Source organism: Crotalus tigris, unplaced genomic scaffold (genome assembly GCF_016545835.1).
Source record: "Crotalus tigris isolate CLP2741 ecotype Arizona unplaced genomic scaffold, ASM1654583v1 scf7180000017774.6281472, whole genome shotgun sequence".
NCBI lineage: Eukaryota > Metazoa > Chordata > Lepidosauria > Squamata > Viperidae > Crotalus > Crotalus tigris.
The window spans coordinates 3,083,521-3,105,881 of NW_024096625.1; the positions used below are offsets into that span (position 1 = coordinate 3,083,521).

The window sequence follows — 22,361 nt, forward strand, 5'->3', positions numbered from 1 at the left end:
CCCCTCTCTCTGTTTTGAATTTGTTACCTCTGCTATTGCATTTTTAAATTTATTCCAGTTCGCTTCTACATCATCATCATCATCTCCCGATCCGCTAGAAGCATGATAAACCCAAAACTACAAATCAGTATGTGGAATCTGAGAAGAACTCTTATGCATTTATTTTTAAATTGGTTTTTAATTTAAAAAACTTAAATTGTAAATATACACATCTTAAGGTTCAGTGATGTAAATACAGTTATTTAGATTATCTTTATTATCCAAATAATACAATCTGAGGAAAAAATAATAGTAAAATAAGATCATATCATCTGCTGCAGTTTTCATTTTGTTACTACAAAAATATTGGGAAATGATTATGAATTTGAAACAGCACTAAAATTACAATTGCTTAAGAATGGGAAAAAAATGACTGCCATCAACAAGGTAAAAGTTTATGTAGTTCTGGAGCCAATAGTTATGTTGAATCTGACATAACAAAACAATTTAAGAAATTGCTTCAGAATAATTTATTTCCTTCTTTCCTTTGGTATAATAAAGCACTTCATACATGAAAACTTATAGTTAATGGAAAATATGGTCAATGAAGTTATCAGGATCTTAAAGTTATTAAGATCATAACAAACTGGTGAATGGGTAGATGTATTTATAATTTAATAATACTATTCTATCCTTCAATTATAATAGAATAATCTTTGAATTCCATCCCATAGTTTATAAACATGAAATAAATTGATAATATATTAATTATTACCTCAAAACCCAATAGTTCCATTTCTTTAGTTGCATTGTATGCATTGTATGCTATTTTCTTAAATCCAAAGTTATAAGCAACCTATAAAATGTAAAGAACAATTTGATTTGCTTTCTGTAATGTATTCCAAGAGCACCTTTTAATTCATGAACTGCAGTCTAGCAAAACCCTTATACCTTGCAGATTAAGCAGCAAGTAATTTCTGTACTGGTAGTCTCCAACCTATGATCACAGTTGGGACCAAATTTTAATCACTAAGCAATACAGTCATAAAGCATGATAACTCATGGCCACATTGGATAGGAATGGCAATCCTGGCACTCTGAGTTGCTATAACTCCAGACATGGAGGGTGTTAACTGGAAAGTGGAAGGAATCCCAGTAAGGAACACAGGGGAACCAAGATGGGTGTTGGAGGACAAAGGAGATGCTGTGCAGTCTGGGTGCAAGTTGCAGGTGTGTGGCATAAGCACGTGGAGGCAAGGGAAAGAATACATAGCAGGTTGGGATCTTTTTGGTGTGCCATGACTCTGGGGCTGCAAGGAGCTCCTGAACTGCAATGCAAAGCAGTAGGTGACCTAGCCAGGCTGAGGTGCACACAGGAAGCATCAAGGCTTGATAAGCCCTAACACTTTCTCCAAATAATGCATAGCCTTCTCATAATTACATGAGACCTTCTCTTCGGGCTTTGTAAGTTGCATCCAATTCAGTCATATAGCCTCAGAAAGACCCAGTGTGACCAATAGCTGCATCCCAAACAGCCAGGCCAGGTATTCTTGGTCAACAGTTAGAGCAAGAAGACAGTGAAGTTCATCTAGTACTGCAGGGGCCACAGAGTGCAGGAGGCTAAAAGGGCATTGATGGGGATGGAGGGAGTTGAAACGCTTCTGTGTTCAGTAAGTGCAGATGGTTGCCAAACTCCCAGACTGTTATCACATGACCATGGAGCCACTGCAGCAATTGTAACTTTCAGGACCAGTTCGTAAGTCAATTTTTTTTCAGCACTTTGAGTGGTCACTGAACAAATAATTGTAAAGAGAATTTCTGTACCTGAGTTATGGTAAAGTGTGGTAAAGTAGCAACTAGTCCCCTCTAGCTCCATTAATCCAGAGTAAGAAGTTACTTACAGGTACTTCTCTAGTAACAACCATTAATTTAGTGACCATTCAAAGTTATAACAGCTCTAAAAATAGTGACTCATGACCATTTTTCATACTAAACAACCATTGCAACATTTCCATGGCCACATGATCAAAGATTTGGGGGCTCGGCAACTGGCATGTATTCTTGATAGTTGCACACTCCTGAGGCCATGTGATCATGTTTTATAATCTCCCAGCCAACTTCTGACAAGCCAAGTCAATGGGGAAAGCCAGATTTGCTCAACAACTGCATGATCCACTTATCAACTGCAATAATTTGCTTAACAACTGTGGCAAAAGGTCATCAAATGAGGCACAATTCATTTAACAATTGCCACCTTAGCAATGAAAATTGTAGCCATAAGTTCAGAACTACATGAATATAGGGCACGTTGTCTCCTTGTTGCCATATTTTTCCTAGTATCCCTTCAGAGCATTTTCAGATGCTTTTTAAATCGCAATTGTTGCAAAGTAGGCTTAGCCAACATTTTGGAACTAATGCATACATTTAGAATTTTGAGAATATGCTGGAGATGTGTCCAGAAAAATGGCCATTTTTCTCAAAACTAACTTAAACTTCAACTAATAATCCATGCTTGGTTAGGTTAACTTCTCTTTCTCCAGCTCCATCTAGTCATCACTTCTTCCATTTCATCTCCTGGAGTTACTCAGTAAACCCAGGAAACCTGCAGAAGTGGATCCCAGTGGTCATTCTAGAGTAATTTTCCAATAGAGAGAAATTTTTTAAAGAGCTTCTCAGATATAATAGTATATGTTTAAGCAGTCCAACTTCCTGTTTATAGTTAACCATGAATCTTTATTTCATATGGTTTCTTTTATAATTCCTGCCCTTTTATATGTAAAATGTAAATGTAAGTATGGTTACATTCACTGTAGTTCTCCCTCCCCCCCGAAATATATGAACTATGTCTCTTAATCATCAAAAGTTTGCTATGAGGTAACTAGCATTAATATATTTGTACCCAGTCCAATTGAATTCTGTTGAATAATTTATTGAATAATCCATATATACTCTAAATCACAATATTTAAATTCTTACATTATGCTAATAACCTATTATAAGATTTTTTAATTTGGACTAAGGTATTGCATGAGTCCATGTAACTCTTTTCAAAATCATTTATGCCTTAGCACAGGGGTGTCAAACTCAATTTCATTGAGGGCTGCATCAGCATTGCGGTTGCCCTCGGGGGGGCTGGATGGGTGTGGCCAAAATGGATGCAGCCTACTGGGTGGGCGTGGATGGAGTGGGTGTGGCCTACTGGGTGGGCGTGGCCAGCTCTACATCATTCGTGTCAAGGGTACCTGTGGGGCCTGGGCAGGAGTGGGATAAATCTGAGGGTCTCTGGCAGAAGGGGGTGGGACTGGAGCAAGTGCCAAGGCATGGTCCACTGGAGGAGCCTCACTGTTCCTCTCACGCCATGCAGGGGGGCTGGATGGTGGTGTGGACTGCCGGGAGCCCTGGACAGCAGGGCTGCTTTGCTGTTCTTGCTCTCCTTACCCAGGTTGCTTATGATGGGTACAAGGGCAAAGTCAGAGGGAGGTCCGTTCCCTCTCCATGGGAGGAGACCTGGCTTTGTAGCCAAAGCTTCTTTAGCAATAGGATGGGAGACCTCCAGGATAGGCCAGGAGGAGGGGGCAAGGGGATGGTGAAAGGGCAGCAGGGCAGGACTAAGGCAAGACTTCCCTTAGACCCTCCCCCTCCTTGTTTCCTTCCTAAGTACAGAATGGTGGGAAAATATTTGAGATGAGGGAGGGAGAAAAACAGGCAAGAAACGCAGCTGGGGAGGTGTGACCCTTCATGAGGAATGAAGAAATGCACCATTGCCTGGAAGTGCCCAGCACATGGCCCTCACCTACTTCACATATCTGGCTTGCTGGGCTCTGGGGAGGGGATTCCATGAGCAGCGTGAGAGTCAATGTTACCTGTGCAATGCCTCCCAGCCCTCAGCCTGCCTGGTTTCAGCAGGCAGTGGGGCGCTTTCCTCATAGCGCCAAAAGGCTGAACCGGGCAGCACAAATCCAAAAAGAAGCGCGATGCCGCCCAGCCCCCAGCCAGCCCAGTTTCGGCAGGCAGCGGGGCGCTCTCCTCACAGAGCCAAGAGGTTGAGCAGGGCGGTACGAAGCTCACCAGATTTGCACCTTACTGCCTGTTGAAACTGGGCAGGCTGGAGGCTAGGCAGCATTGCACTTCTCATCAGATTCACGTTACCCAGCTCAGCTCTTTGTGCTGTGACAAGAGTGCCCCACTGGCTGCTGAAACCAGGCAGGCTGGGAGCTGGGCGGCCTCACGTTTCTTTTTGGATTTGCACCGCCTGGCTCAGCCTCTCTGTGCTATGAGGAGAACGCTCTGCTGTCTGCCAAAACCCCTCCCCCAGAGCCCATCAAGCTGGATATGTGAAGTAGACAAGGGCCATTTGCTAACCACTTCCAGGCCATGGTGCATTTCTTCATTCCTCACAAAGGGTGACACCTCCCCTGCATGCACCCAGGAGGTGAGACCGATGCGGCAGGGGCTGGTTCCTCACTGTTTCCAGATGGCTTTGTGGAGCTAAGACTGAATGCATTTCAGCATAGATGGCCACCACAAAATTGTATATTGGCTCCTGGCCGGCCTGGGCCAGGGCGAAGGCAGCAGGGACTGTTCCCTCATTGTTTCCAGAATGGTTTCGCGGGCCGCATGAAACCACTTCGCGGGCCACATCTGGCCCCCGGGCCTTGTGTTTGACATGTCTGCTTTAGTATAAGGTGTGAACTCAGCCAGTTGTTGTTTATTAAACCACCATGATTAAAAGAAGCCCTATCCTAACACAAATGTCTAAACCTGGTCACTTGTGGATTTTTCTGGGGTCCCATGCTTTTTGACATTTTACGACTAAAACATGAAACATGAGGGAGGGAAAGGGGAGGGAAAAAATGTCCTATGAGGTGTTTAAAAGCTGAGTGTTGATTTTATGTCCCAATTCCTTCTGTCTCCTTCTCTTCAGACTCCCCCTCCTCACTCCAAAATATGAAACACCTTGGCAGTTGTAAAATGTATGTGTGCATGCTCATCCTTTTGCCATGTCCAATAGCAAGTTATTATGTGGATTGACAGACTGTCATTGTTTTGATAGCTTGAGCAGTATATCTCTTGAACAGCAATAGAGCTCTTATGCAGAAAGTATTCTATGTTCTGAACCAATTTACAGGGAAACAGCAATAACATTTTATCATGGTTGAGAGCCCCGTAGCTGCTTCCTATTAAGCTTGCCCTTTCAGATACCTGTCTTGGATTAATTTGTTGATTTCAAATGGAAACTCAGTCTTCTCCACTGAAGCATGACTTTTGAGGATAGACTCTTACTGAATGACAATTACGGCATATTCTATTGCTTTCAGACCATTATCAGCTATGGGCACAGTGGAAGACAGAGGACTTCTGCAGTAACATATTTTTATATGTGTTTAATTCTAGCTGTCAGTTATCTATGCACCAGTAGATGAATCCTCAGAAAGATAAAATGCAAAACACCTCCAACTTGCTCCTTTTAATGATATACTTGCTACAAGAGATAAAAGCAACAGGGAGGGAGAAGAAGGTCTTGAGTATCTTGAAGGAAACTGCATTGGGTGATTTTATTTTTGACTTTTTCTTCTAGAAACCAATATTAGAAATATACTAACTATATCTAGATCATCTTGTGATTTTCAAGTGTATATTAAATTAAGCAAACTTATAAACAATATTGTTCGGCTGAGGGATACAGATTTCTAATGAAGACTTCACTGTGCTCTGGACTTTAATCATGAGCAGAATGTATGGGTACATTGAATGATTTCCCATATGGTTTAGGCATGTTTAGTCCCTCCTCCCATCCAATTAACAAAATCTCATAAGATTCCTATCCTGTGAAAACTCACATAAGATTTCAATCTTATACAAAATCTTAGAGAAATCCATTCAAATTTAACATGAGATCTGGTCATGTCATGGAACTTTATCCTTCTTTAAAAAGCAGTAAAAATAAGAAGGTTCACAGGCATTATTGACAGACTATTATAATTTTTTTGTTGATCTTAAGATATCATGTTGCTAAGTCACGCAATACAGTATAAGTGTCTTCGTTGTCTAAGTCCTTCTACAATAGAATTTGATTCTCGAGATATTATGATGCCCAAACATTTAAATTCTTAATTTGCAAACTTGAGTGAAAGCATCCTGATATCTTCAAGTGCTTGTTAATATTCAGGTCATGCTAAATTAACATTCCAATCCACTAGTCTAACTATGGGTATCTAGATATTTCTAATGTTGTGAAGTCCTTGAACAGTGTTGATATGGAGTCATTAGGATTCTGGTGGCATACCAGTTTAATAAATTATTATTAAGTGCAGAGCATTTTGGAGCCAGGCAGTCAATAAATTAAAGAAATAAATGTAAACAGGAAGCCAGTTACAGGCATTGTGGTGTTATATACATTTAAGATAAGGCTCCTTTTGTGGGATGCATCCTTAACTTGGCATCTGTTTTGTGTTACTGGAGCTGAACATTTAGGACTGCATTTCACATGCACTAGTCCATTTCAATGTGCTCTTGAAAGGTATATCCATCAAGACTAGTATGTGCTTCCTATTTATTTAGATAATCTTCACAAAGATTCCTCTTAGAATTCTATTTATCAGAATGAAGAAGGGACAATGGGGGGTGTGTGAAATTTCCCCAAATCTAACGCTTCATTCATCTAGTGCATCTTACACAAGGAGAGTTTTCTGGAACATTTAGGACATTTGATAAAAGAACTTTTTATATTTGTCTTGCAATTTGTCAAAAATTTTCTACACCTGAAAAAAGACTTCTCTTTTATTCTCTGAATTTTTTTTAATGAATTTTTTAATGGTGGTTTACTAAATAGAGAGAAGTAGTGAAGAACACTAGTACTGTTGATATTTTCTGTTATACTGCAATCTCCCTGGCTTTCCAATATGAAAAAGAGCAGTGGAAGAAATTATCTGAAAATGTTTTCTTTGGGGATTTAATTGAAGAATGACAAGCAAGGGAAGCTCCAGATTCTTTAGTTTATAATGAACAATAATGTTCAGGCACACTCTTTGGCTACCTTATAATTTAAAAAGCATAAGAATACCATGCTCCATTCAATTCAGTGAAATTCTCTCTTTTGAAGGAAATTCCAGAAGCAATTTTTTGTCAGAATGTTTTTCAGAACTGGTGGGAAAAACAACAGAAATTTTTTGCATAGTGTTTATTTTTTCTTTTGGATCATGTCTTTCTTTCTGTTGTAAATCAACCTCATCAATGAACAGTATCCTTGAATATGAACAATAGCAGCAAGGTGTAATTAATATTTTCTGTTGGAGACAATAATTGGAAATCAAGCCACAGGTAACACACATTTAAGGTAGAGAAATAAATTGTTAGAATAAGGGATAATATAATTTATTGTTCTAGTATTTCTAGTATTTCAGCTTTGCTTCTTCTTATATGGCATGCTATAAACATAGCCACTGAAAAATCCATCTTTTTAAAATGAAGAAAGTGTTATTTTCTCACAATAATCTGGTGGAAGAAGTTTCCATTCATTACTATATTGTATTAATGATGATGTAAGTGTGAATGCATTGCTTTTTTGTGAAGTAAATTATAAAGGTGTACATTTAGGTGTCTAGTTCACTTACTTTCCTCTGGGTTTATATGTTGGATTGCATCCTATAACATTTCCTTTCTATGCTTATTTTTATATCCATCTTTAAAAATGTTTACATTTATATAGTTAGTTATATTTCAGTTTTTAAAAGTTCTTGCTTTTCACTATAAGAAGTATAATTCTTACAAAATTGCACTCAGTTAAGCTGATAGCCACCGTCATGCCATTGTTTAAAAAAAGAAAAGCCTAATCTGCTGAAATATTTTTCACTATATTTTCAGTTTGTCTCAACTGCACTGAGGTTTGTGCCATCGGTTGGTGAGAGCAATAGAACAAATGATGTTTCTGCTTGGACAAGCTTTGTTTTATCAGGATTTGTAACCTTCTCATCAGTTGACCCAGAACTGTAATGCATGTCTCTGAATAGATAGGAAACATGTATCACAGTAGACTTATTTCTTGAACATCTGAATATAATAACTGTTTAATAAAAAGAAAGCTTACTGTAGAAGAATCTCCCTTTGTCTTAATATAGTAGCTTATGCTTCTGATAATACTCTTTGAATCATATTTCCTTATATAGAAGGGAGCTATTAATTCTGAAGAATCTTTATTTTGTGTCTGGCAATTCATCTAATAATTAGCATGCATGACCAGTATTGAGGATTGATGACCTTTAATTTAAAGAAGAGTCTTCCTCTCAATATCATCCCTCGAGATCATTTTTCAAGTCTCCCAATGAATGTTGAGAAATGACAACATGGTGTCAACATATAAAAAGAAGTCATCCATGCAATGTGCATTTTGACATGAACACTTCTCTTCTTTTGACCTTTGACAGGTTAGGGCTTGACCCAAAGCTTCTGGCCAAAGTCTTAAATATGAGTTCAGGCCGTTGTTGGTCAAGTGATACATACAACCCGGTGCCAGGAGTAATGGAAGGGGTACCATCTAATAATAATTATCAAGGAGGCTTTGGAACAACACTTATGGCGAAGGTATGTATCTATATGTATATAAAAATAACATATATTGGTGTAATAAACTGAGTTACTTTGTTTCAAACAAATGTTTCTTTTGAGTATTTCCTTCTGAACTTCAGGGTAGTATGTAGAATTTTATCCACTATGCTGACATACCTAAGATGAATTAATGTCTATTTCTTTACATTTTGTGGCCCGTTATTATTCTGCTTAGTATATCACATATACACAAAAACACAGTTTTAGTGCAATTTACTCTCATTATACAATATTGAAAAAGTAGCTTTAAAAAAAATAAAAGGATCATGGTAACAGATCTTCATTTTAGATTTTTTTTGAAGGAACATGTCTTCTCTTACATTTGTTTGTGATAAATAAAACTTTTATATTACTAGGCCTTTTTATATAATTTGATGATTTCACTCTGAATGTTTAATAGATTTTGCTATTTTTCTTTGATCTACATTGAATTTGTGTATTTATATGTGTATATTTTTATTTCACATTCTTGGGAAGTTTCTTGAGAATTTTCTCTAAATGGCAAAGCAAGAAATGTTAATTAATTAAAAAAAATATGAAAAGAAAACTTAATAATATTAGAATCTGGGGTCCACATTGTAACATTTTAGAATGCCAGTAAGCCCACAGATATTTTCCTTTTTGGTCACCATTACTGTTCTTCCCACCTAAGTTTTTACTTTTTAAAATGTGTTTTAATTATATAAAATTGGAAGATAGCATGCTGCTAAATGCCAAATTCCAAAATGGGCTTGAGAGGTATTTACAGCTAATGCTTGTTTGTCTGCCTCTAAAAGAATCCACATAAGCAGAAGTAGCAGGGATAATCTTATGACATTTCTAGTAGGGAATAGCAGAGAACATTTTGATAAATTGGGTGTTTGAATTAGGGGACACAAAGCAGCAGCCATTGTATAAGAGTATCCACACAGATTATCTAAGATCCAGATGTGCCTACCGTGCCCAAAAGAGTGAGAATCCATGCTAAAACTCTTAGTTAAGAAAAAATTAGATGATTCACATATCAGTATATGTGTTTCTTTTTGTATAGCTTCCTAAATCACCTCAGCTTTTCAGTTTTTAGCCATTTTTAGAAATCTCGCCTTAAAGTAATTATGGGAATGTTTTGCTACATCAACCCAATTTCTGAACACATTCAACATGAGAACAATTACCCTGTTTTGATATTGCAGGTCTTAACTTAAATTTCATAGGATCTAACTGGAAAAAAATGTCACGTTAGTCGTCTGCAAGTTTTCTGCTGGTTTTCCATCAAGACAATAATTAGATAAAAAAGGATTGGATTCAGGGCAGGAATGCAGCCTGAATAAGCATATCAGACAAAGATAAGGAGAGACAGGGAGACTTGAAGATTTTGTTATTGTAGCTTTACAATAAAAGTAGTACTGGCTTACACATGACATTGGATTCCTAGTCTAATTTACCTTGAAGCTGACAGTCACGTTGCTTTCCTTCAGAGATAAGTCCCTTATTCCGGCTTTCTTCAGAAATGATTGTGTTATGGTTAGAACTAGCGGATTCAAGTCTTCATTGCCTTATGGAAGGCTAGACTCCTCATATCCCTGATGGGAAGCTGTTCTAAGCTGGGGTTGCTACAGAGAAGGCACACCTCTACTAACATTTAAGGCAGACGTGTCAAACACAAGGCCCAGGGGTCAGATGCAGCCCGCGAAGTGGTTTCATGTGGCCCGCGAAGCCATCCTGGAAACAGTGAGGGAACGGCCCCCTTGGCCCTGGCCCAGGCTAGCCGGGAGCCAATGTACAATTTTGTGGTGGCCATCTATGCTGAAACACATTCAGTCTTAGCTCCACAAGGCTGTCTGGAAACAGCGAAGAACCAGAAGAACCTTGAGCAGTAGCCTTGAGGAAGTGGGGCTGGGCTTGGTGCCGCAGGTGCTCAAGGGCCAGGCTGGGCATTTGATCTCTGCTGCCCAGGGCTCCGGGCAGCCTACACCACATCCATCCCCCCCCCGCATGGCTTGAGAGGAACAGTGAGGCTCCTCCAGTGGACCATGCCTTGGCACTTGCCCTGGTCCCACCCCCTTCTGCCAGAGATCCTCAGATCTGTCCCACTCCTGCCTAAGTCCCCACAGGCACCCTTCACATGAACAATGTAGAGCTGGCCACGCCCACCCAGTAGGCCACACCTACTCTATCCGTGCCAACCCGGTAGGCCGCACCCACCTGGCCCCCTGAGGGCAACCACAGTGCTGATGCGGCCCTCAATGAAATTGCGTTTGACACCCCTGATTTAAGGGAAAGGACATGGAATATATCCACTCTATCTGACATAATAAGATGGACCAATATTCTGAAGGCAAGGTATAGTGCCATGTGGATCTTTAAAAATAATAAGCAGCACCTTGAATTCCATGCAGAAAGCAACTGGGGGCCAGTGCAACTTACATAACAATAATTAATTTGTACCACTGCATTTTGGACCAGTTGCACGTCTGGTGGTCTTCAGAAGGATCCCCACATAGAATTCATTGCAGTAATCCAACTATTCTGATATTATTTTACTTCATTTCATCTAATGCATGTCCATGAGCAAGTTTCCCAATTTTCAGAAGGAATTTTTCTAGCTCTACCTACATATTGAAACTTAAGTCCTTTCATACACAAACCTTTTAAATCATTTCCTAAGGAACAGTGGATCTTGATATTACTGTCATATTTGGTAATAGGCATCATTCTGTAATAAATATACTTTTTTCCTTCTCTCACTCAAAATATTGTCCTTATTTTTAGGATCTTGGCTTGGCTCAGATTTCTGCCACCAACACCAAGTCTCCAGTTCCACTTGGATCCCTAGCCCATCAGATTTACAGGATCATGTGTGCCAAGGGCTATGCCCAAAAAGACTTCTCATCTGTACTCCAGTTTTTACGGGAAGAATAAAACTGGTGAAACCTTTATTGACTTTTAACTAGAGACATTCTTTAAAAAAAACATGTATTTAGAACCTCTTTCAGATTAATCAATAAATACATGAGTTTAATCAAAGATCATGAATCATGATCTCACCCACTTCTGTATTCTAAAGTCACAGCTAACTCCAAGATTTCCTATCATTTCAAATACTGTGGAAATTTTTTTTAATAATTTATATATAACTTACTTTATTATTAAAAAATGCAGTAATGGGGTTTAAAGAAAACCCAGTATATTTGTATTTACATACATACTTTGAAACAATCCTTTTCCAAACTCGTATCTCCAGATGGGATGGATTTTTAGTTGCATTGCAAAATGGACAGGAGCTACTAGATTGGAAAAAGTTTTTCTGAACTGTACAAGTATAACGGATTAAAGAGACTGATCCTGAACTTCCTTAGTAATATTTCAATTTGATTTTAAAAACAAAATTATAATGAAGAATTAATGATAAAAATTATATTAATTAATGGTTTGCAATTTATTTGAAATCTGGTGCTTATGGGTTTAGAAAGTCATAATAAAAATAACTGCTGCATGTTTAACATTTTTTCTTCACTAGCTTAATTTTATACATTTTTAATTTTCACATCTTTTCAAAAGATTCATGCCTGCTTTCTTTACTGACATGCTGATATCTTGTATTGTTATAAATCTAAATAACTACTTTGGAATCTAAAGTAATGATCAGAAGAAAAGATACATGGTTTACTGTGAGTGGGTATTTTCTTGCTTTATTATGATCAGATTCTATGCATACTCATACCAATAAAAATGCATTTGAAAAATACATAGAGAATTAAAGAACTGTCTTGCATAAACAAGAGGACATCGCGTAAAGGTCTGTAGATTGGTGTGCTCATTAAAATTTCTATTCTTGTTAAAAATACAGTCTACAACTATTAAAATGGATAACCACAATACAGAATATATTTAAGACTATTAATCACCTGGTATCATAAACAGAGCATGCGACCAGTTTTCTTTATTTTTACGGAAATTCTTGAAACTCTGCATGAAGAGAAATAATAAACATTAATCAGAATTGCCTGATCACCATAGCTTTTAACAGGGCAGTTGATCAACCTACAAATTATGGACTCTCCTATAAAAAGTGTAATGAATTATCGACATAATCGGATCACTTTGGAACATGTTCATCTTTTTTGTTACTGTCACCATGATCTATTCAGAACTGAAGAAATAGAAAATTTATATAATCCTTTTTATAATTAGCTATAATTATATAAGTGATTTCAGATCACTCTTGTGAGGTTTTAAGTGTGAGCAAAATGAACAATATGGCAGCAGAAAAATTGCTGAGTCAAAAAGACTGAAGAAAGTTCTCTGCTGATTCTGTAGAGCTGACAGATGATAGGACAGATGTGATAACAATAGCACATAAACACATGGAGAATTCTGGAAAGTAAGCAATCAAAGTGTTCCAACTAAGAATGCTGGAAATGTGAAATGGGTGAAGCTTCCTCTTTCATTTCGATAGACAAGGCTATTAAGGGAGGAAGATCAGCCTGTTAAGTAAAGGTACATAGGACAGGGGTAGAAGACTTCTTTTTCATGGAGTGGTTTTCTTACTCTATTGGGAGGGCTGGATTTTGTTTCCCAAGCACTACATGGGTTTTTTCTGTTTTATTTTGTTTTATGATTAGCTATTCTATACTATCAGCTATGAATGTCAAGTAAATTTAAGTGCTTTATTTTCTACAGTGGTATCATAAAAAAAAACCCTGCAAATCCCATAGTAGATTAAGAGTCTGTCTTCTTACAGTCAACATTTTCCAACTCTTCAAGAGTTTGAAAAAATTTCCAAAGTCATTTTAGTGGAGTAGGGACTGAAAAAATGAGCAAGGAAAATTCTTGTCAAACAAACCAAAATTTAATACTGATATAGTATTACTGTTTCATTAAAAAGAATGGCTATGCAGCCTTGTTGGCATAATTGCAGTTAATTACATAGGGTAGAGTTTGCTGCTAAACATTTTAACACAAAAAAGTGTAGTCATATGCATGTCCACTCATAAGTAAATTGAGAGGTTTATTCCCCTAAAATTCCTTTGAGTTCTGTTCCATGTTTCCATCCCAGGTCAATACATACACAATTGCACGATTTAGTAACTGAAACATCCGTTTTGTGGCAATAGGTTTACTGAAATAACAAAAACTGAAAATACCCATATATTAGTCTTGATATGTGAACACTCAGAAAATAGATCATTACTGTAATAGACTTATCACACGTGTGTCTATTCCTGTGTCTGCATTTTACACTTTATCATAAATTGTATCATAACAGAAGCACATGATTTATTAAATATATAAAAAGATACTGAAGGTTTCAAATCTCAGTCCTTGTTTCTGCAATTTTTTTTAACCATGAAATTTATTTTTTGATACCTGGAGTAAAAACTATGCTTTGACTACTGAATTTCATAAATGGAGTTAAAGAAAAACACTTTTTTATTTTCTCTTTATCTTCTCCTTGCTAATCATGTAACACAGAGTTAATTAAGTTAACATCTGCTTGCTGAGTTTTCTTAGAAAAAGCCAGGCTTGTGTGAATAACTATATATATTCTGTTAGTAACCAGAAAATGTACCCAATCTTAACAGAAAATAAAGCTGAGCTTATCAATTGCTGAATGACAACAATCATTCCACTGGAGATGAGAAAAATTACATTATCTGAGAATATGTCTCTGCAAATATTTTTCCCCTTTTTCAATGCAAACGTATGGAAAACTATTGCGTAGAGGGATTTGGGGTTCACTTCTGAAGCTTTCAATTCCAGCCTTTAAGATCAAGGAGATTCCATGCAAATTCATACCCAAGAATGGTTACTTTGGCCCAGTCACTCTCTTGGCCTACTTTGTCTCACTTGGTTTTTGACCACCTGAAAAAAAGAGGCAGATTATAAATGAAGATAGGGATTGTGTGGTCTGTATCCTGCAGGAGAGTTAAGAGTACAGGTTAATAAATTCAAATCTACATGTGAATTACATTTAGATTTCAGGTGGAAAAGAGATATAATTTGGAACAAATTAATCTGATACCAAGAGATACCAAGTATACCATTTGAATGGTGTTAAATATCTTTGATCCAGCATTCACTGTGGTTTGCTCTTGTTTGAGAATTTCTCATGAGGCAGATTCAGCACTTCAAATTATTTAAGATATGATAGATACTCCACTTTTTATTTTGAGTAAATAGCATTCACAAGGAAGCTATACAATTTTTAAATCATAGTAACTGAACAAAATCAGGAAAGAAAAAAAAGCAACTCCAAAATACTGAGGTATATAATCAATTAAAGTTCAAATTATCATCATTCAGTTAAAATTTTGCATAGAAATCATTAAGTGGCTTAAGTTCATGTTAAATCAATCCCTCAAAAGCACAGAAAAAAATATTATCCCATGCCTGGGCTACCTCTATGTAAACAGTGGGACTTTCAGGCAGTCTGCATAAATACAACTAATGCAAACAGAAACTATTTATAAAAAATCATGAAATAATAAGGAAGGTATTGAATGCCAATAGGAAAAGAAATAAGCCCAGACTTCCTCCTGCCTGCTTTGTTTTTACAATGAGAATACAAAGATATTTGCTCAGTAGATAGATAATAGTTTAGATTGCAAGATTTGATTGTTAATAAGATGATATATTCTGAAACTCAGGAGTCTAATTCACCTGACTGGTTTCACTATCTTCAAATAAACAGCATAGTACTGAAAGTACAAAATATGAAAATCTTATAATGTAACATGGAACATATGCTGGGTCTTATTTATAAATTATTGATAATGTATGGTTTGGAAACCAAAAAGTCAAAGATTGTATGATTGCATGGATGAAGAATTTAGAGGCAATAATAGATATGCAATAACTGGAATTTCAGTTGAAGAATAATAGTCCAGATGTCATATTTAAAATAAATTGGTATAGGATATTTTGTTGTTATTATATTAGTTTAGTCCTTATTGCTAAAATGAATAATTTATTCTCTAAATATATAATTAGACATGTAATTAACAGGTTGGATCATTCTTTCACACTTGGAAGCAATATTGTAAAGTTCACAGTTTTGGGAAATGATTCATGCCAGAATGAATAAATTTCAGATTCTGTTTCAGCTTGTATTATTTTTATTAAACATCAAAGTATTGGCTTGGTATATAGTAACTGTTGCATTAATACTATATATCTATTATTGGAAAGAATGTTTTATGAACTCTGTGGAAGAATGAATAACCAAGCTGTCAAAATATATTTTGCCGTTCAGAATAACTTCATATCTAAAAGTAAACATTCCCAGATTCTAATTCAATATGCACAAAATATATCTTTTTCTGTGCATACTGTCTATATTTAAAATTTATGTACTTTCTGAGCTAGAACAGATTTTTAATAATATGGATTCAGCTTATTGCAATTCATAATTTATTCTGTCAGTTATACTATGCTGACCATGATTTCTGATATTGAAACTTTGTACAGCTTTAATAGTGATTTTCATTTGTTTGGCATAACTGATTATTTGTAGACAACCCATAATATACAGGTAGTCCTCAACTTACGATCATAATTCAACTCAAAATTTCTATTGCTAAATGAGACAGTTGTTAAGTGTCTTTTGCCCCATTTTAAGATTGCCACATGTGTTAAGTGTATCACTGCAGTTGTTCAGTTAGTAACATGATTATTTATGGCTTCCCCATTGACTTTACTTGTCAGAAGATAACAAAAGGGGATCATGTGACCCCAGGACACTGCAGTTGTCATAAATATGAGCCAGTTGTCCATCATCTTGAGTTTTGATCACGTGACCATGGAGATGCTGTAATGGTAGTAAGTGTAAAAAATAGTCATGAGTCATTTTTTTCAGTTCTGTTGTAACTTCAAACGGTCACCAAATGAATGATTATAAGTCAATTGTAAAATTATATCTTCTGGAACATTAATAAATAAGACCACAATTCTGTTCCTGCTTATCTGGGAGTGATCTCTTTAAAAACAGTATGTAAGATTTAAAGCATATATAGAAGTGTACTAAAAATGCACGCTTATATGAGACTACATCTCTTCAAATTTTTTAGTTTTTGCTCTACTGAAAAAACACAAAGAACCTAGTGATCCCTATTATTATTTTTCTGCAAGAGAACACATGTGGGCTGCTCTATGAATCAAACCAATAAATAAAAAAATCTAGGACTGCAATCTGAGATACCAAATTCTTGGCCAATATGTCCAGATTTTACAGAAGCCCCTTGAGGCCCTAGTTCTGGCAGCACAGTGTGATTTTTGTAGTTTTATTGCCAGGACCCTAGTGCTTGTTTAAATTCTGCTTTTATGACCTAATGTAGCTCTCCAGATTTCCACTTGGACTGACATTTGTGCATCTGACTATTTTGCATATTACACAGCTAACCAGACAAGGGGGCATTTAATGTATTGCCCTGACAAGCAGGAAAATGCCTGATACTCAAATCTGCTGTGAGCCAAAAGAATGGAAAGGTAATTGAGGACTTCTTAAGAAACTATCTCTGGCCCTTCAAAAGAAAATAAAAAGAAACACAAGAAAGCTTGTTAGATTTGAGCAGGAGCAAGTTTTCCTCTCTTTTTTTTTCTAATAGAGATGTCATTGGTGAATAGATTGATGCATCATCAAGCAAAATAAACTTCCCACAATGAATGCATGATAGTTATGTTTGCACATGATTCAGCAGTTTTTTGATGTTACTACTTTTCTGAATCTTTTCACAATTATGAAAAACCAGAATTATGCTTCTTAACATACACTGCAATGCAATTTAGTGTGGGGGGAGAATCCACAATATTTGCAGGACTTGGCATTGTTTTCTTTTTATTCTTTAATTATACCTGGAAAATCTAGATACCACACTGAACACATCAGTAAAATATGCGCATATACACAGAAATGTATAGACATACGGTTTTGCTATATTTCATGCTAGGTGTCATTGTAAGCATTACTGGACATGTGCTTGGTAGCTTAAAAAAATCATATATAGTATCCATAGAATCCATAGTGGTTGTAAGTCCCTTGAGCAACAATGACTCTTTGTTCAGATTGTTACAGTGTTAGTGCTTGTTTTCATTTCAAATCAATTTCATACATATTTCAACCAGGAAGGAGATTATATTTGAATTGGTATGAATTTGAATTGAAATGAACTTCAGTCTCAAGGTGAAATGAAATTGTTGAAATGACCTTCCTGAACTGGGTAATGGAAAATATTTGAACATCACAGAATTATATAATAATTTGCTTTATGATAAGCCTGGCTATTTGCCAATTTAGCCAGCCCAATATTGTCTAGTGTGAATCATAATTACTTTCCAGTTACTTGCCTTTAATCAATTAAATTGAGTTCCTGTCATCTGCAGAATCTCAGGACATCATACAACTCAGATTCTGATGCAGTTTCTTGAAAGAGAAAGGAGCAGAAAAATATATCATGAAACAAAGGGCAGTCCAGATTCCAGATTCTATTATTATATAGAGATAAAGATCTTGGACCAAGTAAGTACATATGAAGGAAGCTTTTAGATTCTAAAAAAATCTAAAAGATTCTTAAATACAAGATGAGAGATGAGTTTTCATAAAATAAATATGCACAAAGCCAAGTCTCTTTGGGCCATTAAACATTAAATTTTCATTTACCAATCTGATCTGGAGATGAGAGATAACTTAGTTTAGGCCAATTTTTAAACAATTCTAACTGATTAGCACAGAGGTTTCTAGCACATCATTTGGATTGCACACTGCAGTCTTTACTTTAAAAATTACGCACATAATTGTATGCAGAAAAAGTGCATACAAATATGGTACCAAAAAGATTTAATATATTGGTCATTTCGCTCCTGAAAAGAAGTAATAAATGCTTTTGATCTTTCTTTGAAGCAGCAGTACAAGGTTAAACTGCCCTTTCAGAAACAACCAGATGCCCATAAAAACGGATTCTTTTCTTTTATAGGAAGTTGCCAAGGCCTGTCCAGCTGTGCTGGTTTGTAAACAGATTAGTTTTAAACACTCAGTAGCCCTGATTTACTTTGTTTAAAGCAGTATGTTTTAGCCTATTGGCTAGCCTCAATGAGCTGTGCAATGTCCTGCAGATTTCCGTCAGCTAAAAAGGGCTATTAGATAATTATACTCAAAGTTAAATAGACATATTTAAGACTGGAATTGTTTACTTTCCATTTTACTCATATGTTCCAGTGCTTTAAAAGAAAGCCTGATAGAATATTTATATTTGGGATTTTTGATGTCCAGGCATTTTGACCTTGTGTTGGAATTTGGAAATAGAAGCTAACATGTTGTTTTAGCACAGTGACATGCTCTTTTGATGCAAAGAATTTCAGCTGTGGGAAACTATAGCCTGTCAGCTAGCTATCACCTCATATTGGCTATAATAAAGAACCAAGCTGAACAATTTCTTTATTTTTCCCCAGCTGAAATGGCATGTAATCTGAACATTTTATATTCTTCATTGAAAACAGAAGCAAAAGAAATACACTTACCACGGTGCCCCCACTTTTACTCTTGTCAACTTTTTTAAAAAAGCTATCATTTGATTCAGTAAGGAGGGACTTTTAAAAATACCATGATGTATAACACGATAGGATATTTTAGTTACAATGCATCATTAAAGTAATTTTACTCTTTCTTCTGTTCACCACTTGAGAATTTAAATGAGTGTGCTAGTATAGTTAAATATATTTTCTCAGTCATTGATTTAATTTGATTTAAAAAAAAACAATGGGCCCACAAAACTGGAAACATTTAAAAAATAAATTCATGTTCTGTTTCTAATAGTTATACTTCATTATTCCCACCAAGATCTATATGCCCTGCCCCTGAGCAAGAAATTACTTGTATATGACATCATTGCCAATTTAGTCTAGTAATTAAGGCATCAGATTAAAAACCAGGAGACTATCAGTTCTAGTCCCACTTTAGGCTTGAAAAGCCAATTGGATAACTTTGGGTGGATCGCTATCTTTCAAGTCAACTCACCTCACAGTATTGTTGTGGTGGAAAATAAGAGGAGTTATTAAGTGTATTAAGTATGTTCACTGCCTTGAATTATTTATCAAACTAATAAAAGTCAGGATAACAATAAGTAAGTAAATATTTCCCTGTGTCAGAAAACCATGTCCCAGTTTAGGTTCTCCAACACTGTGTTCTTGGGAACAGTCAAAGGCTTATATTATTTTAACTGCATTTAACTACATTCATTTTCATTTACAAAAACTCACAAAATCTTCACAGTGGTGCAACATTTAAAAGCATATTTTTTACTAAATATAGTTTGTCTGAAATAAAACTTGGACTTCATTTTGCTTGTTTTTAATCTGTCTCCAAGTCTCTACATGTGAATACATTTGTATCCCATACTGTGTTGAGAATGAATGTATTTTCTTTTAAAAAAGAACAATGGAGAATTGACCAGAATCTGAATACAGTGTATTGAGAATTTCCATAAAACACTGAGAAGATTATGGGACAGCAGCCCTTTTGAAAGATCTGTTATATTTTAACACCTACCTTACGTTTTCTGGAACAGAAATCACTGATGATTGATTGATTGATCAATGATTGATTCATACCTGTCTAGTTCAGTGTTTCTCAACTCAGCAACTTTAAGATATATGGAATTCAACTCCAGTTGGGTGAGAAATACTAGGAGTTGAAATTCATATATCTTAAAGTGGTTGAGGCCAAGAAACACTGGTTTACAGTGGTTTATTAAAACCATTACAAATATGAGAGTTTCTATTATTAATTCCAGTGATACTAATATCTTTAAGTAAAAATAGTCATCTATTGAGCTGAGATTAATAGCTGGGATACAAAAGCTGGTAAGTCCCATTTTCAGCTTGTTCAAATAATTCTAGGATACTATTTACTAAATTTGTCATCCAGCCATTTCCGATTGCTGTTTGTCATGCTCATGGTGATTTTTAAAAAAAATTATGCCTCACTCTCTTCATCAAACCAAGGAAAACAGAATACCAACAATATAATTAAAATAAAACCATAAATATATAAATTATTAATATTAAAAGCATATACTCACTTACATTTTTTGTTCCACACAGTAGAAAATCCAGAGGGATATTAATGGGTTTATTTTAACTATATTGCCACATTGATTTAGTTTTTTTTAGTATTCTAAGACAGTGATTCCAGTCATTTAAATCATAATAATACAACAGGGCTTATATTCACTTTTGCACTCTGTAGTAGAACAATGATAGTCTAGACTCTGAGCAATTAAAAACCCTCTATATCTGGACTTACGGACATCAGTGGCATAATCTTTGAATTAGGCAGTTTAAAACCTATAACAATAAATATATAAAGAAAGAGGAATAACACAGTTTTTTCAGCACCCAAAAATAATGGGTAAACTTGGTATAATTCTTTTGATATTTTCTTTGGGCTCTCCAATTGACTCCTTCAACATAAGAGGTTCTATCCTAAATCTTACTATGATAGATATCCTCCAGACCAAATGCATTTGGACAATATATCTGCTGGAATTCGCAGGCAGCATAATATGGTGAAAGAGTACAGAGAAGAGCAACAAAGATGATTAGGGGACTGGAGGCTAAAACATATAAGGAACGGTTGCGAGAATTGGGTATGTCTAGTTTAACGAAGAGAAGGACAAGGGGGGACATGATAGCAGTATTCCAATATCTCAGGGGCTGCCATAAAGAAGAGGGAATTAAGCTATTTTCCAAAGCACCTGAAGGCAGGACAAGAAGCAACGGGTGGAAACTAATCAAGGAGAGAAGCAACCTAGAACTAAGGAGAAACTTCCTGACAGTGAGAACAATTAATCAGTGGAACAGCTTGCCTCCAGAAGCAGTAAATGCTCCAACACTGGAAGTTTTTAAGAAGAGACTGGACAGCCATTTGTCCGAAATGGTGTAGGGTTTCCTGCCCGAGCAGGGGGTTGGACTAGATGACCTCCAAGGTCCCTTCCAACTTTACTACTATTATTATTATTATTATTATACATGGAATGATAATCATAGTAGTTATGTATTTTTGATAGATGGGACATGTAAAGCATAACATGCACACATTTTAGTTTGTAGAAAAGGGTTTAATGTATTAACTATTGTTGAATATAACAATATGAAAGTAAATCATATGTGTAATTAGTTTAGTGTCAGCTATCTTCAAAAAATGCTTTCATTAAAAACATAAGACTGGAAAGTGATTCTCAGACGTTCCTTGAGGAGTAATGAAACACTGGTGACTTACTCATTCTCTTTGTGTCTATGAATATAGTGGAACACTTCCCATATTTTCAAAACAGTCTTTGTTCCCTTGGTAGGAGAATATGGAGTAACCTCCTCTCAAACTGAGAGCTAGATAAAATTTCAGTTCAACAGTTGCATTTTGTGCTTCAAATATCAATATGTAGCACACAAGGGATTTATACCATCTGAAGAGATACCAGAATATAGTGGTGGTACCCAGGGGAAAAGCAGGCATTCAAGGAATCCATAGAAATTGTGCTCCCTACATATATATATATTGTACATATTATGTGTAAGCTTGTATTTAAACCATTTTTATATCACATAGATGCATGTTGATCTGTTTCTGAATTCAGCTAATCAGATGAGGCTAGATGAGAAGTAGATGAACATTCTCTAGATTTAATATAAAGGAATTCAGAGTGGGGACTTCTCATGGACAAGCAGTCTGTAGTCATACATTGGCCCCATCTGTTTTCAGAACAAGCACTGTAAATATGAGAAATTGAAGAATAACCTAATATAAG

At 36.0% G+C, this 22,361-nt stretch overlaps 1 protein-coding gene across 2 annotated transcripts in view; it reads left to right on the top strand.

The window, feature by feature from the left end:
- Positions 1–13,864, top strand: part of HIBADH (3-hydroxyisobutyrate dehydrogenase) — an 88,399-nt gene extending 74,535 nt beyond the window's left edge. For both annotated transcript variants that reach the window (XM_039342002.1, XM_039342003.1), the window contains exons 7-8: positions 8,403–8,559; positions 11,335–13,864. In XM_039342002.1, coding sequence (XP_039197936.1) covers positions 8,403–8,559; positions 11,335–11,484 — 307 coding nt within the window. In that variant the 3' untranslated portion in view covers positions 11,485–13,864. The remainder of the gene's footprint in view (positions 1–8,402; positions 8,560–11,334) is intronic.
- The last annotated feature ends 8,497 nt before the right edge of the window (positions 13,865–22,361 follow it).